Source organism: Scleropages formosus, chromosome 17 (genome assembly GCF_900964775.1).
Source record: "Scleropages formosus chromosome 17, fSclFor1.1, whole genome shotgun sequence".
Classification (NCBI taxonomy): domain Eukaryota; kingdom Metazoa; phylum Chordata; class Actinopteri; order Osteoglossiformes; family Osteoglossidae; genus Scleropages; species Scleropages formosus.
Genome location: NC_041822.1, coordinates 19948119 through 19960928, shown reverse-complemented (window position 1 = coordinate 19960928; position 12810 = coordinate 19948119). Strand labels below are relative to the sequence as shown.

Sequence of the window (12810 nt, the reverse complement as noted above, 5' to 3'; positions counted from 1 at the left end):
CAGCGCAAGCCCTGTCTGAAAGTTCACACACACACCTTAAAAATATATTTATTTTAAAAAACTAAAACAGAACGTTTTAAAAGAGGATGGAAATGAGTCCAAAACGAGACCTAACTGAGCTTTGCGAAACAATTTTTTTTTAAACTAGTTTAAAACATTCATGCTCCTGGGACTTAGTAACTTTACACCATTACATTTATTTATCAGACACTTTTCTCCAAAGCGACGTCCAACAAACTCTATGTAGTGTTATCAGCCCACACACCTTATTCACTGTGGTGACTTACACTGCTGGATACACTACTCACACTGGGTCACTCATCCATACATCACTGGAACACACTCTCCCTGTCACTCACACACAATGGGTGGACCTGAACAGCATGCCTTTGGACTGTGGGAGGAAACCAGAGCACCCGGAGGAAACCCACACAGACACGGAGACAACATGTAAACTCCACACAGACTGAGCGGGGATCAAACCCATATCTTCTCGCACCACCCAGGTGTTTCAGAGCAGCAGTGGTACTTTAGTACCATAGTTTTACACCGTGAAGATTCAGAGGTAGAATATTTGTTTGGGTTGAGACCCACCCACGAGCCTCCATATAGCAACACTTGAGCATAATCAACAAGCTTATTATTAATTCATTCATTTCACTAATGCTTTTCTCTACAGTAGCTTTTAATGTTCGGTTCGTACAACAAGTTGTTCACACTTATTTGACAATTCATACTGATGAGTACTTTTTACTCTTTCAGATAAGTACCTGCACCAAGGGTGCCCCAACAGGAGAAAGAATTCAAACCTAGCCCATTCTGCTGCAGGGCAATAGCTCTAACCACTACGCCACCTTCTGGCACTTAATGATAAATTAATTAATAAATTAGTAACAATATGAGGAGCTGACAACTTCTTCTGCAACTCCTTCCCGGGCAAATCTGATGTGAATCAGTTCTGCTGGAATAGTGACTTTTTGTGGATGGAGAAGACACACACACACACACTAACACATCTACTCACCTGCTGTCTGTATCAGTCATACAACTTTGGTGAGAGCTCTTGGAACACACGGTGATTTATGGAAGCACCCCTGCAGACAGTTACTCAGAACTAACTAAAACCAACAGGCCAAACAAGTTTTTTTTCCCCCAGCCTCCTTTTTACTGGTCTCCCATCCTCCTCCACCACATGCTTCCAATCTCCCTGCAGATGACTCTGGAGCCTTCAAAAGAACGTCAGTGACATCTGTGACTCTGTGAGCCGCCGCCTCCAGTGCTCCGCGTGCCCAGCTGGTTCCCTGTCAGGCCTCCTCTGTCCCTTTCTTACCACGGTATGCACGACCTGACTGAACGCCCTTGGTGTTACTGACGTTCAGGAATGAACAGAAACCATGAGGAAGTTGTGGAGACACTGCCCAGGAAGCATAACGGTTCAAATCCCTGCTCCTGCTGTGCTACCCTTCACGAACACACTTACCCTGAATTGATGAAGTAAAATTATTCATCTGTATAATTAACTGCAAGTAGGTTAGTCTAAAAACCTAACACCATTATTCTGGGGGAAAAAAAAGGTACCAGCTGAGAAATTATTATATTACTTCTATAATATTGCTTATATTCAGGAGGGTTGGACAGAAACTGGTGCTTAGCAACTTATTTTCCCCCTTTCTTTGCTTTGGAAGTTTTTTGTTTTCCTCTCCTCAACTGCCATTTGACTTACACATGAATTGTTTGCAAAGCATTATTTTTGTCTCTTGGCGTTCTTTTATCACATTTGCATCACTAGCGCTGAACTGTTCAGCCCTCTGCTGAGCAGCACTTCATAAAAATAAATTGAATTATTTTAATATTAAAATGATAATTACGAGATCAAACCTGCAAGGCTATAATCACCAATACTGTAAGGGTATTGGAAGAAAATGACTCTTTTGACTGGACATTCAAAGAGAACAGGGCGACTGATGGATAACAGGAGGCTGCAACAAAGAATGGGGCAATAAGTCATAGAATAAACGTGTCCGTTCACCACGGTAAGTTTCCGCTATTTGTTTATATTTGCCTAGATATACATTAAAACCAAATATCACAGCAAACATCCGAATACATTGTGTACACCACTGTAATGTCCATGTTCAGTGCAAAATTTAGAGGATTGTTTTTGTCCAGTGATCTTCACTGTTACATGTAATTATGCGTTACATGACGTTGAACGTCTTATTTTTTCTTGTTTCATTAATGCCCGTACACGCTGAAGGAGGCCCGTGGCCGGAACGCATCTGTGTCTCAGTTTCACATCCAGCTCCGCGCTGTAATAAAAATAAATATAGTCACAACTGCGACTGCTGTCCTGATTTACTCTAGATTCTGGTTGCAAAATTTCCAACACGAATCCAATAGCAGCCGAGGAACAATAAACGCTGTCTAATTTTAGGTACAGTATATGAAATCTGGCATGATTTCAACAGCGAGCAAAAAAAGTAATAAATCAAGCCCAGATAAACAAATGTGACAAAAAATCTTTACTTTTCGAACAAGTTTGTCTCTTGTGTTTTTAACAAGTTTAAATAATTACATCCACGGGAAACTGGGCTTTTTTTTAAACCTTGTGAAGTTGGGGGAACTAATTTGATTAGGGAATTGTCAGCTGTCAGATCTGCCAGTGCTCTGTTGCTTGAGTGACTTTAATAATGATTTGGGCTTGGCAGGAATCTGGTCTGGGCTCACACACACACACACACACACACACACACACACACACACACACACACGCGGGTGCACATGCACTCGGAGGGCTTGGAGCGACAGGCGAAGCTGCTTGTTCACCATCCATAGGGTAAGCAACGTCTGCAATGTTTCCAACAAAGCATCATCTCATGCTCCTTCCTGTGTTTTGCTCTATATTCCACATGGGATTAGAAACTCCTCAGAAAAAAATTTAAAAAAAAAAAAAACTCAGCCCACAGCGATCAGAGATACACATCTGACAAAGCAGCTCCCTAAAGGCAGATAAATGCTTTCAAAGTCTAGCGTGCACTTTATCGTTCTTATTCAGGGCCCAGAATGTTGCTAACCTCCATCCGTCATCAATAACCTCTTGTGCAACACAGGGTCACGGTGGTCCGATGCCTATCCTGGACCCACGGGGTGTGAGGGAGGGTACACCCTGACGACAAGACACGCGTCCAGTGTAATCACCCACACTAATTCACCTACACACACACACACACACACACACACACACACACACACACACACACACACACACACACACACATTTTCAGAACCGCTTGTCCCATACGGGGTCACGGGGAACCGGAGCCTAACCCGGCAACTCAGGGCGCAAGGCTGGAGGGGGAGGGGACACACCCAGGACGGGACACCAGTCTGCCGCAAGGCACCCCAAGCGGGACTCGAACCCCAGACCCACCGGAGAGCAGGACTGTGGTCCAACCCACTGCGCCACCGCACCCCCTTACACATGCACACATTTTGGGGAATTTAGAGTCACCAGTTCACCTGAAACACTTGTTCACCCCTAACCTTAACACCTGACCCTTAACCCTAAAACATTAATAAGAATATCAGTATAAATACCTTGAATATCAAAATGAAATCAACTTTTAAGAGCAGGCACCGCTGAAATACCTCTCGGTACATAGTTTAGAGATACTACACCATAAACGATAAGCTCTTTAAACCCATAGTTTGGTGTCATCGTATTTCGATAACCTGGAACCCACACCAAATGGCATTTGATGTGTGTTTATTTCAACATTGCAGCGCTCTACTGACTTACTCATTTTTTCAGCAAGAGACACACAAGCCCCATTTTTTCGCAGTATCTCACTCAACAGCACGGGTACAAGAGAAGCACCATAAAAGGGATTCGAACCCACAACCTTTCGCCCCCCGATCCTGATTTCCAGAAGACCCGCTGCTCCTTCTGTGGCTTGAGCGATTCGAAGCCATCGAAGATGTGTGGAGCAAAGCGACTGAAAGAGATCGAAGAACAAAGGAAGGAGATGCGCGGATCTCGGCGAGGGATCGACGGGAGGAAGGCGTCCTACATCAAAGACACGGGGGGCGGGGGGGTTCCTTCGAGGTTAACCGGCGCGCTGACCTCAGCGGGGGCTCTGGAATGGTAGCGCCGTTAAACGCGGGACACGAACAGGATGCAGGATGGAAACATTAGACAGTCTGGCCCACTGAGCTCAATCCAAACGCAGCCAAAAAACGAGCGCGCCGCTGGCACCCGCCTAATTACCATCTCGACTCATTCCCCCGCTGTAAATAAGAGCAGCGCGAGAATAAACGCGCCACTTCTCGGTTTTGTAGCCTTTCCCTCAGGCTCCGCTGCGTTAGCATCCGTACTCAGACCGGCTGCGTCGGGGGCCTGTCGGTAGCCGAGCCCTCGATGCCGACCGGTGACCTTTCAAAGGGTACTGGGGTACGTTCTTCAGCGCAACACGGAGTAAAGTGTACAGCGTTTGAGAATTTCACTTTGACTACGTGTTATGCATGAAATCAATACACTGCATTTAGCAAAGATAAAGCTGACACTTTATTAATAAAATATATACATTATGAAAAGCTGCAACTGTACAGAACATGGAGTGAGTGCAGTGGTCCAGGTTAGTGTATTCAAAGTATTATTATCGTCATCATCATCATTATTATTATTAGCAGTTGTACTTACATTTAAATTGTGCTTTGCCAAGTAGCTCAAAGGAGCAGTGTTAGCGTCTTTTAAATGCAGTACTGGCAAAAATTAAACATGCACCATTTTTAACTGATTTTTATTGTGTGTTATGCATGAAAACAATCCATTGTATTGACCAGAGATGAAGTTCAGGACAGGTCGCCTACTTGTAAATAAAATTTTTAAAAACTGTGATTTTACAGAACACGAATCCGGTGCTGCGGTCCAGGTGAGATAATCCAAAGTATTAATACTATTATCATTCTTATCGTTATCATTTGCATTACTTTTTATTTCGATTGCGCTTTGTTAAGCAGTTTACAGGAGCGGGAATGCGGTAAGTGGGGATCTTCACTGTCTTTAAGTGCATTGTTGAGAAAAGGAAAATATATACAGTTTTTCGAACGCTGTTTTATTTCCACAGCTCGTATTTCTTCCCGTTTTAAACATTTCATTTCCTCCCTACTTTTTTCCCTTCTGGATTTTGTGCTGTTTGTTAGAGGAACAAAACACCTTCGGCCAGCGACTTTATTCCGAATTTTGACAGATGAGGGAAAACGCGTCCCGTGTACAGCTGCTCCCCCGTGACCACACTTTTGATAAATTATGGATATGTAAGCGAGTGAACTGCCATCCGAGAGGGTCGGAGCGAGCCGATGGGCCGATAGCGCCGAGCCCTACTTAGAGGAATTCCACACGCCCCCTATCAAAGCGGGGATCTGATATAGCAGCCATCCATGCCGCAGAGCCAGACCTCGTGACCGCCCTCCCCCCACCTTCCCCAGGCACACGAGGAATGCCGAGGACGCCGTGCGCATCTGCCAAGGGTGCCGGGGAGGGGCGGCGAGATGGAGACATCAGATTAGGGCCCGCGGAGACGTACCGTGGGCCGGGCCGTCGGACAGCGGCTGACGGGAGGCACGTCCCCTGCTTCCGAATGCGTGCCGTCCTGGCCGTCCTCGGGGGGCGCCGCCGCACCCTGCGTCGAGCACGTGCTCACAAGGTCCGGCAGGCTGGTGGAGGGGTACTTGAGAAAGTCGACGTCGGACTCCTCCTGGAAAAGAGTGTGTGTGTGGGGTCAAGTCCTGTCCGCATTATATTTGGCCACTTGAGGTCACTTGTCAACATCTAAAACGGTCTGTCTGATAAACCGTTAGAGGGGGCGCGGTGGCGCGGTGGACCAGGCCCTGCTCTCCGGTGGGTCTGGGGTTCGAGTCCCGCTTGGGGTGCTTTGCGACAGACTGGCGTCCCGTCCTGGGTGTGTCCCCTCCCCCTCCAGCCTTACGCCCTGTGTCGCCAGGTTAGGCTCTGGCTCCCCGCGACCCCGAATGGGACAAGCGGTTCAGAAAATGTGTGTGTGTGTGATAAACTGTTAGTCTATATTTTAGTATTTACCTTTGGCATATTTTATCATATTTATTCAGCTGGTTCATTTACATTTATTAATTTAGCTTTTCCCCAAAGTGACCTACAATGACAAGCTACCTAGACACATTTAACCATCGATACCTTTCTCTAGGGTACAACAGCAGGATTTGACCCTCACATCTCTGAGCCCCAAGGCAAGCAGCCCTAAACACCACGCCACCTGCTGGCCTTTGCAGTTTCAATTTTTTGTTTTCTGATGGTCTGAGCAGTTTCTCCTCGTACGTGCGAAACATGCCGAACGCAGACGGCAAAAGGAAATAATTTGCCAAATGACATCTAATGTTTACAGGGTGTTACCAATGCAAGGGGGCTGATACCACGGTAGACTCATTCCTTTTGTTATAACTTATTATTGTACTAAGGGGGCAGTAAATAGCTCTGGGCTTAAAGGAACCCCAGCTTAAAACCCAACTCCTGTTGTAATACCCTTGATTAAGGATTAGGGTTAGGGTTCTATACACTGAACTGATACCCTGCTGTACAACTGTGTACAGTGGTAAAGTTCATATCTAAAATTTAAAGTCACCTCCAACAATAAAGTCAGATAAATAAATGCCGGCCAACCCGAAGCCTTCTGTCGAAAACCGGACATTTTACTAAGAGCGGACGCTGTCCTTCAGTGGCCATTAACCGCAGCTCCACCTGCTGGCTCATCGGCTGCCTGCTGCACTCACCCTGCTGGCCACCACCAGCTGAACTAGTCCGGCAGTGGAGCGCAGGATGGCCACAGCTTCCTGGTGCGAGAGTCCCACCAGGGACTGCCCGTTGACCATAAGCAGCTCGTCGCCCACCTTCAGACGGCCGTCCCTGGAACCACAGAGGTGAAGTTTCGATTAAAAAAAAATCCATGGCAAGAGCAATGCGGAGTGGCGAGAGGGAGGTGACCCGGTGTGTGTGCGGATGATCCGTGACCTGCGACGACCTTTTCTTATGACAACCATCTCATAAATCAGAGATGCACGCTTATTACATTATTTTTGAGTCCTAACCCCAACGATGACACTCCATCTGCTGCACATTTATCCATTTAGTTGATGCATTTCTCCAAGTGACTTATAATGTAAAGTTACAATTATTTATCCATTTACACAGCTGAGTAATTTTACTGGAGCAATTCAGGGTAAGTACTTTGCGCAAGGGTTTTACAACTGGACTTGGGATTTAAACCCGTGCCCTTGCGGTCCAAGGGCAGCAGCTCTAACCACTACTGACCCGCCGCTGTAAAAATAACATTGGCTGGTTGCGCCGCTGCATAGTACCATACTTCTTATTGTCTCAGTGAGTGGTAAAGTTCCTACCAAAAACTGAAAATCACCTTCAACAATAAAGTCAGATCAATAATTAATGTCTGTTGTCTTCCACATTTTTCCATTTGAAAACTGAATAAGAGTGAAATTTAAAAAAAAAAAAAAACGACAGACTCGAAGTGATGAGCTGAACGTGGAAGTGATCGAATCATTTTAGAAAGTGGGAACACGAGAGATTTCGAAATACGTCCTTAATTCAGTGGAAAAACTAGTTTTGACACGGTTTGCACAAATGCAATGACGTCAAACATGGTATAAGACACAGAAGTGTCACGTTCCCTCAATGCGTCCAGTGCGTTACCTCTGGGTGGCTCCTCCGTCCTCTATGTGGGCCACGATGATGCCGTGAGGAGAGCGCTTGGAACCCCGGCCCCCCGTGATCTGGATTCCCAGTCCATCCTGCCCCTTCACCATGTGCATCTTCCAGATCCGACTTCCTTCCCTGAGCTTCAGGCACACATGCACAGACATCGGGTGTTAGAATTACAAAACATGCTTCATTTCTTATCATTATGGCTATTATGACATTTTTTTACAGTATCTGCTGTTTTCATCTAAATTATCCCAATTCACCTTTTCAGGGTCACAAATGCAACTTGAACCAGCGACCATGAGGTTATAGATGGGCATTAAACCATTGACATGACCTGCTGCTATATCAGGGACTTGCTCTTCACCAGAAAATGGAATCTAAAGCCTCGGTTAAGGATTCCCATTTTAAGTCTCCTTTAAAAGTCCAGATTTCACTTTTAATCAGTGCTTTATATTTGTATGTATTTGTAATTTTTCCACACACACACACACACACATTTTCAGAACCGCTTGTCCCATACAGGGTCGCGGGGAACCGGAGCCTACCCGGCAGCACAGGGCGTAAGGCCAGAGGGGGAGGGGACACACCCAGGACGGGATGCCAGTCCATCACAAGGCACCCCAAGCGGGACTCGAACCCCAGACCCACTGGAGAACAGGACTGTGGTCCAACCCACTGCGCCACCGCACCCCCGTAATTTTTCCATTTCTTCGATATTCAGCAGAGCATTTTTTATGGCTTCGCATGTGTCACAGGTGTGTGTCCTTCCGGACCGCATCTTGTCTGAGCATAGAGCCACTGATGTCTACTAATGAAAAGACATAATAATTAACAATTACCAGTTACCACGTCTGATTCATATCTATCTACCTGTCTGTCTTTCTATCTATCTATCTATACCCATACATATATAATGTGCAAGGGGGTGTGGTGGCACAGCAGGTTTAGCCAGGTCCTGCTCCCTGGTAGGTCTGGGGTTCGAGTCCTGCTTGGGGTGCCTTGTGATGGGCTGTCATCCCATCTTCGTGTGTGTGTGTGTGTGTGTGTGTGTGTGTGTGTGTGTGTGTGTGTGTGTGTGTGTGTCTCCCAGCCCCACACCCTGTGCTGCTGGGTTAGGCTCCGGTTTGCCGCGACCCTGGTTGGGACAAGCAGTTTCAGACAGCGTGTGTGTATATAGTGAGCTGGTGGGAGGTCCAATCCACGGCAGGAGGTTGGAGCATCATGATGGACAGGGACCTACCCCTGCCCAAATTAAACTATGAAGGTGCACACACTCAAGCCCTACTCATGTAGCAAAGGGGGTGGCAGTTAGTAAAATTTCACTGGTTGTTTTAAAAGTGTTAAAAAAAATTTACCTGGTATCATTAGCAATTACAAAACTGTGAACAGTTAAAGAATCTAGAAGCTTACAAGAATTGCATCCAATGACAGCGATCAGGTCAGACCGAGCGACCGAAAAATGACCCCTGCTGAACCACTGTATCGTTGGAATCGCTTCCCGGTGACCCTACCGATACGGTCAATCTCAGCGACCGGCTGCGCAAGTACAAAGCCACAGTTCACTGCTCAGCTAATTATTATTCTCGTTATTCATTCACTTGGCCAGTGTGTTTATCCGAAGAGGCTCTTATCGACATACTCAGCTAGGTGCTCGATGAAGTAAACGGCATCGATTACCTTGCTCAAGGGTACAACGGCGGTCTTTCAGTAAATCAAGTCTACAGGTGGGGGGACACAGCGACACCCGTGAACCTGAGCACGGATTCCAACGAGGAACATGTAAAGTCATGTCTCTCTTCCTGGCGATATGAAGCATGCCTCTCCTCCAGGGCCGCGCCCTTTACAGTGGTAAAAAGTGTAAGATGCCCCCCGCCACCAGAGCAATCATCTTTCACATCAGCGGTATTCCAGTCCTAAGGGGACAGGTTGATACCCTTAAGAGGCAAAGGGCCCCACTCATTACTGAGAATTAGTCCCAGAGCTCGTGTGTGAAAATCACAGTAAATGACACTCAGAATCTTAAATAGCTAAACTGAAAAAATCTTATTTTGTTGTATTTTTTCCGATGCAGTGTGTGCTCAAGTGCGTGTGCCAAACTATACCGCTATGTTCTCACGTGACCCAATGGAATTCATACTAGCTGTGGTATGCGTCCCATATATTAAGTGTTTTACAGAAGGTCATGCAGCCCTTGGGCCGCTCCTTGGACACGCCTGGCCTTCACGCTGAGCGGTTAAAGACGGAGACTATTAGACCGAAGGTGGCCGGGGCAAGTTCCACGATACATCCATCCGTCGTACCTTTAAAATAGGATCTTAAGCTAAAATACGCCAATAGAATTTCAAGCTGTATAAAAATGATGCTGAAACCTGCCGTTCACTTCTGTCCACTCTAGAGGACATTTTTAAAGGCGAGCTATAATGCTGAGTCCTAATGCACATTATTGAGGACGTTTTACACTTTTCACTGGGCAAACTTCTTGAAATACATCCAAGAACATTTTTAGACTGTGAATAAAAATAACTGGGCAAAATTGTAACCTGCGTGGGCTAAAACTATAGAACCGTTATTTTACCTCACTTTACCCCCCTACAATATCCTAGAATAATGCACAAACTTTTGCGATCCTCACAGTCAGAGCAGTTTATGTCAACATTTCCATGTGTGTTTTTATAACGTGACGAGAAGAATTTAAATAATTTGAGCCACATTTTGCCTTTTTTCAAATGTGGGATAAATTTGACAGCCCGGAGGTTTTTCTTGTAAATGAACGCAGGCTGCAGAGAAGCTTCCAGGTGCTTCTATCTGACACTGACAGACAGCTCTTTAAATTTCCCACTCCGCTTATTTAATAAACTGTTATTCTGCAGAAGATTTTACGAAAACACTCCTCCAAGAGCGTCTCTTAATAGAAGCTGGTCTAGAGGGCCTGCGCTACTCTGTACTATATTTCTCTTTAACTGAGATAATTTAAAGGCCTTTTTCCACTTCACTCGGGCTGTCAGATGTCGGAAGAAACGGAACACATGCGCATCTTGCAGCCCTCCGGGATCAAGACCAGATACAGGAGTTTGGACCTCTGGGAAAGGACAAACACCTGGACTTACCTGAGCGGACAGCTCACTGCTCAGGGACTCGGTCCTGCAGCTCTCAGACTGCCGGAGGCGGGGGTGGTCGGCGGGTAGGGGGGCGTCTCCATCGCCAAGCGCACCTAGGGACCGGGAGACCACGGACCCTGCTTCCGAGCACGTGTCCACGAGGCCTTCCACATCCGGAGATGGGGGCTCCGTCTCGGCGGAGGAGCCGTAGCCGTTCTCCAGCCAGAGGGCGCGGGGCAGGGAGCAGCGGGACACCACCCCCAGCTTGCGGGTGCGCTTGCCATTCTGGGTGGGGACGCCCCCGGAATCAAACGAGACGCTGTGGCGGTGCTCGGCGATGGCCCCGCCGTCACCGGTTCCAACGCCACCGCTGCAGGGAGGGAGAGGGGCCTTGCGTTTGATCCGACGCAGCATGATCAAGTAGATGACGCCGCCATTCCAGCACTGGTCAGCCAGGTAACTGGGAAGAAAAGACACACGTCGTGCTATTAGTGCCACTGAGGGTGTAGCAGGAAATGTGGCGGTTAAGGACTCAAACTTGAACCCAGATGTTTGTATCCTATGGCGCTTTTTTGGTGGTTCCTGTGCACACGGGGTCCAAAATCAAAAGCCCAAAGCTCCTTGGTTTTAGTCCCAATGTGGTAGAATGAGCTCCCTCTGTCCCTCAGAGCTGCTGAATCCCTTCCAGCATTCATAGATCTCAAAACCCATCCCTTTCAGACCCACCTCTTTCCTGACCTCCGACAGCATCTGTGACAGTCACCTTTGTATTTCCTGTAGAGTCCATTCTACAGGTATCTATTAGTGCAATGTGTGGGGAAAAAACGGCGGTATCAGGCAAACTAACCGTGCTTCGATAATGATGAATCGGCATCTAAAGTGAAACGTATCCTTTTTTTAACTCGCTTTGTACCTCGCTTCGAAAAAAAGCATCTGCCAAGTGACTAAACAATACATGTCCCAAGAGGTGCCCTCCTGTAGTGCCCTCGAGAAAAGTGCTCGGCATGAACAGCGCTTGTAAAACGGCCAAACAAGGCAGTAAAATACAGAAAGGCATTTATTGTAAACCGTTTAACCAACAAAAGAACCAACATAAGAATATTAACAAGACAAAAATATCATAAAAGGGTCAGAATGATTTTTAAAATTTGGTTTCTGTCATTACACGCGACACACAGACTTTCCATAACCTTCGAGCTTTTGAGCTGTCAACTTATGCTGTAGCAATGTAGAGCACAAATCAAAAGTTTGAGTACACCTGGACATCCCTGGGAACACCTGTATGGGGCAAACTGGACAAAAGAGAGAAAGCAAAGCAACATTAAAGTGTTTCACATCTCCGGGAAGACGTCAGCTCATTCCGCTCTAGGTTGTCAACCGGACTCACACTTCTGACTGATGCTGTTAAGCCACAATAATGAGGATGCACAGAGGTTCAAGTGATGCAGCTTGTCAACTGTACATGGGTCCAACCACCTGGTTCAGTCTCCTCCTCAACTGTCTCGCTTCCTTGGTTTCTCCAGCAACGCCCCAAAAACGGATGGAACAACGCTGGGCTTCCTCTCTATGTACCCTAGTGAAAAACAACCTCACATGTTGTTGAGTTCATGTTGAACACAGGTCACATGGATCCAGTAATGATATTTCCATACAAACAACAATCCAACCAACCCAGACCAAAAAAAAAAAAAAAATACAAAATATAATGTTTTATATCACGATGCCCTGCAGATGAATCACCAAATAACTGTAGAGCCTAATTAAGCAAAGCACAGCAAAATCTCAGTGAACACGGCAAATTTCACATAATGTTTGACGATTCGCAGAAGACGGTCCGGAATCGAAAACAAGAAGGCAAATTACACAGATGGTAATGCATTTAAAAAAAAGAGAGAAATGAGCACAACCTCAGTCCTCTCTGTTTGGGTCAAAGCCAAGCTGAGTTGTTCTGCACACATGGAT

At 46.4% G+C, this 12810-nt stretch overlaps 1 protein-coding gene across 1 annotated transcript in view; it reads right to left on the bottom strand.

Annotated features, from left to right (window-relative positions):
• LOC108937999 (PDZ domain-containing protein 2-like) overlaps window positions 1-12810 on the bottom strand; it is a 65642-nt gene that overhangs the window by 22844 nt on the left and 29988 nt on the right. The window contains exons 2-5 of the mRNA XM_029259723.1: window positions 10858-11308; window positions 7739-7884; window positions 6805-6937; window positions 5586-5756 (exon numbers count right to left, since the gene is read on the bottom strand). Of these exons, the coding sequence (XP_029115556.1) occupies window positions 5586-5756; window positions 6805-6937; window positions 7739-7884; window positions 10858-11308 (901 nt within the window). The remainder of the gene's footprint in view (window positions 1-5585; window positions 5757-6804; window positions 6938-7738; window positions 7885-10857; window positions 11309-12810) is intronic.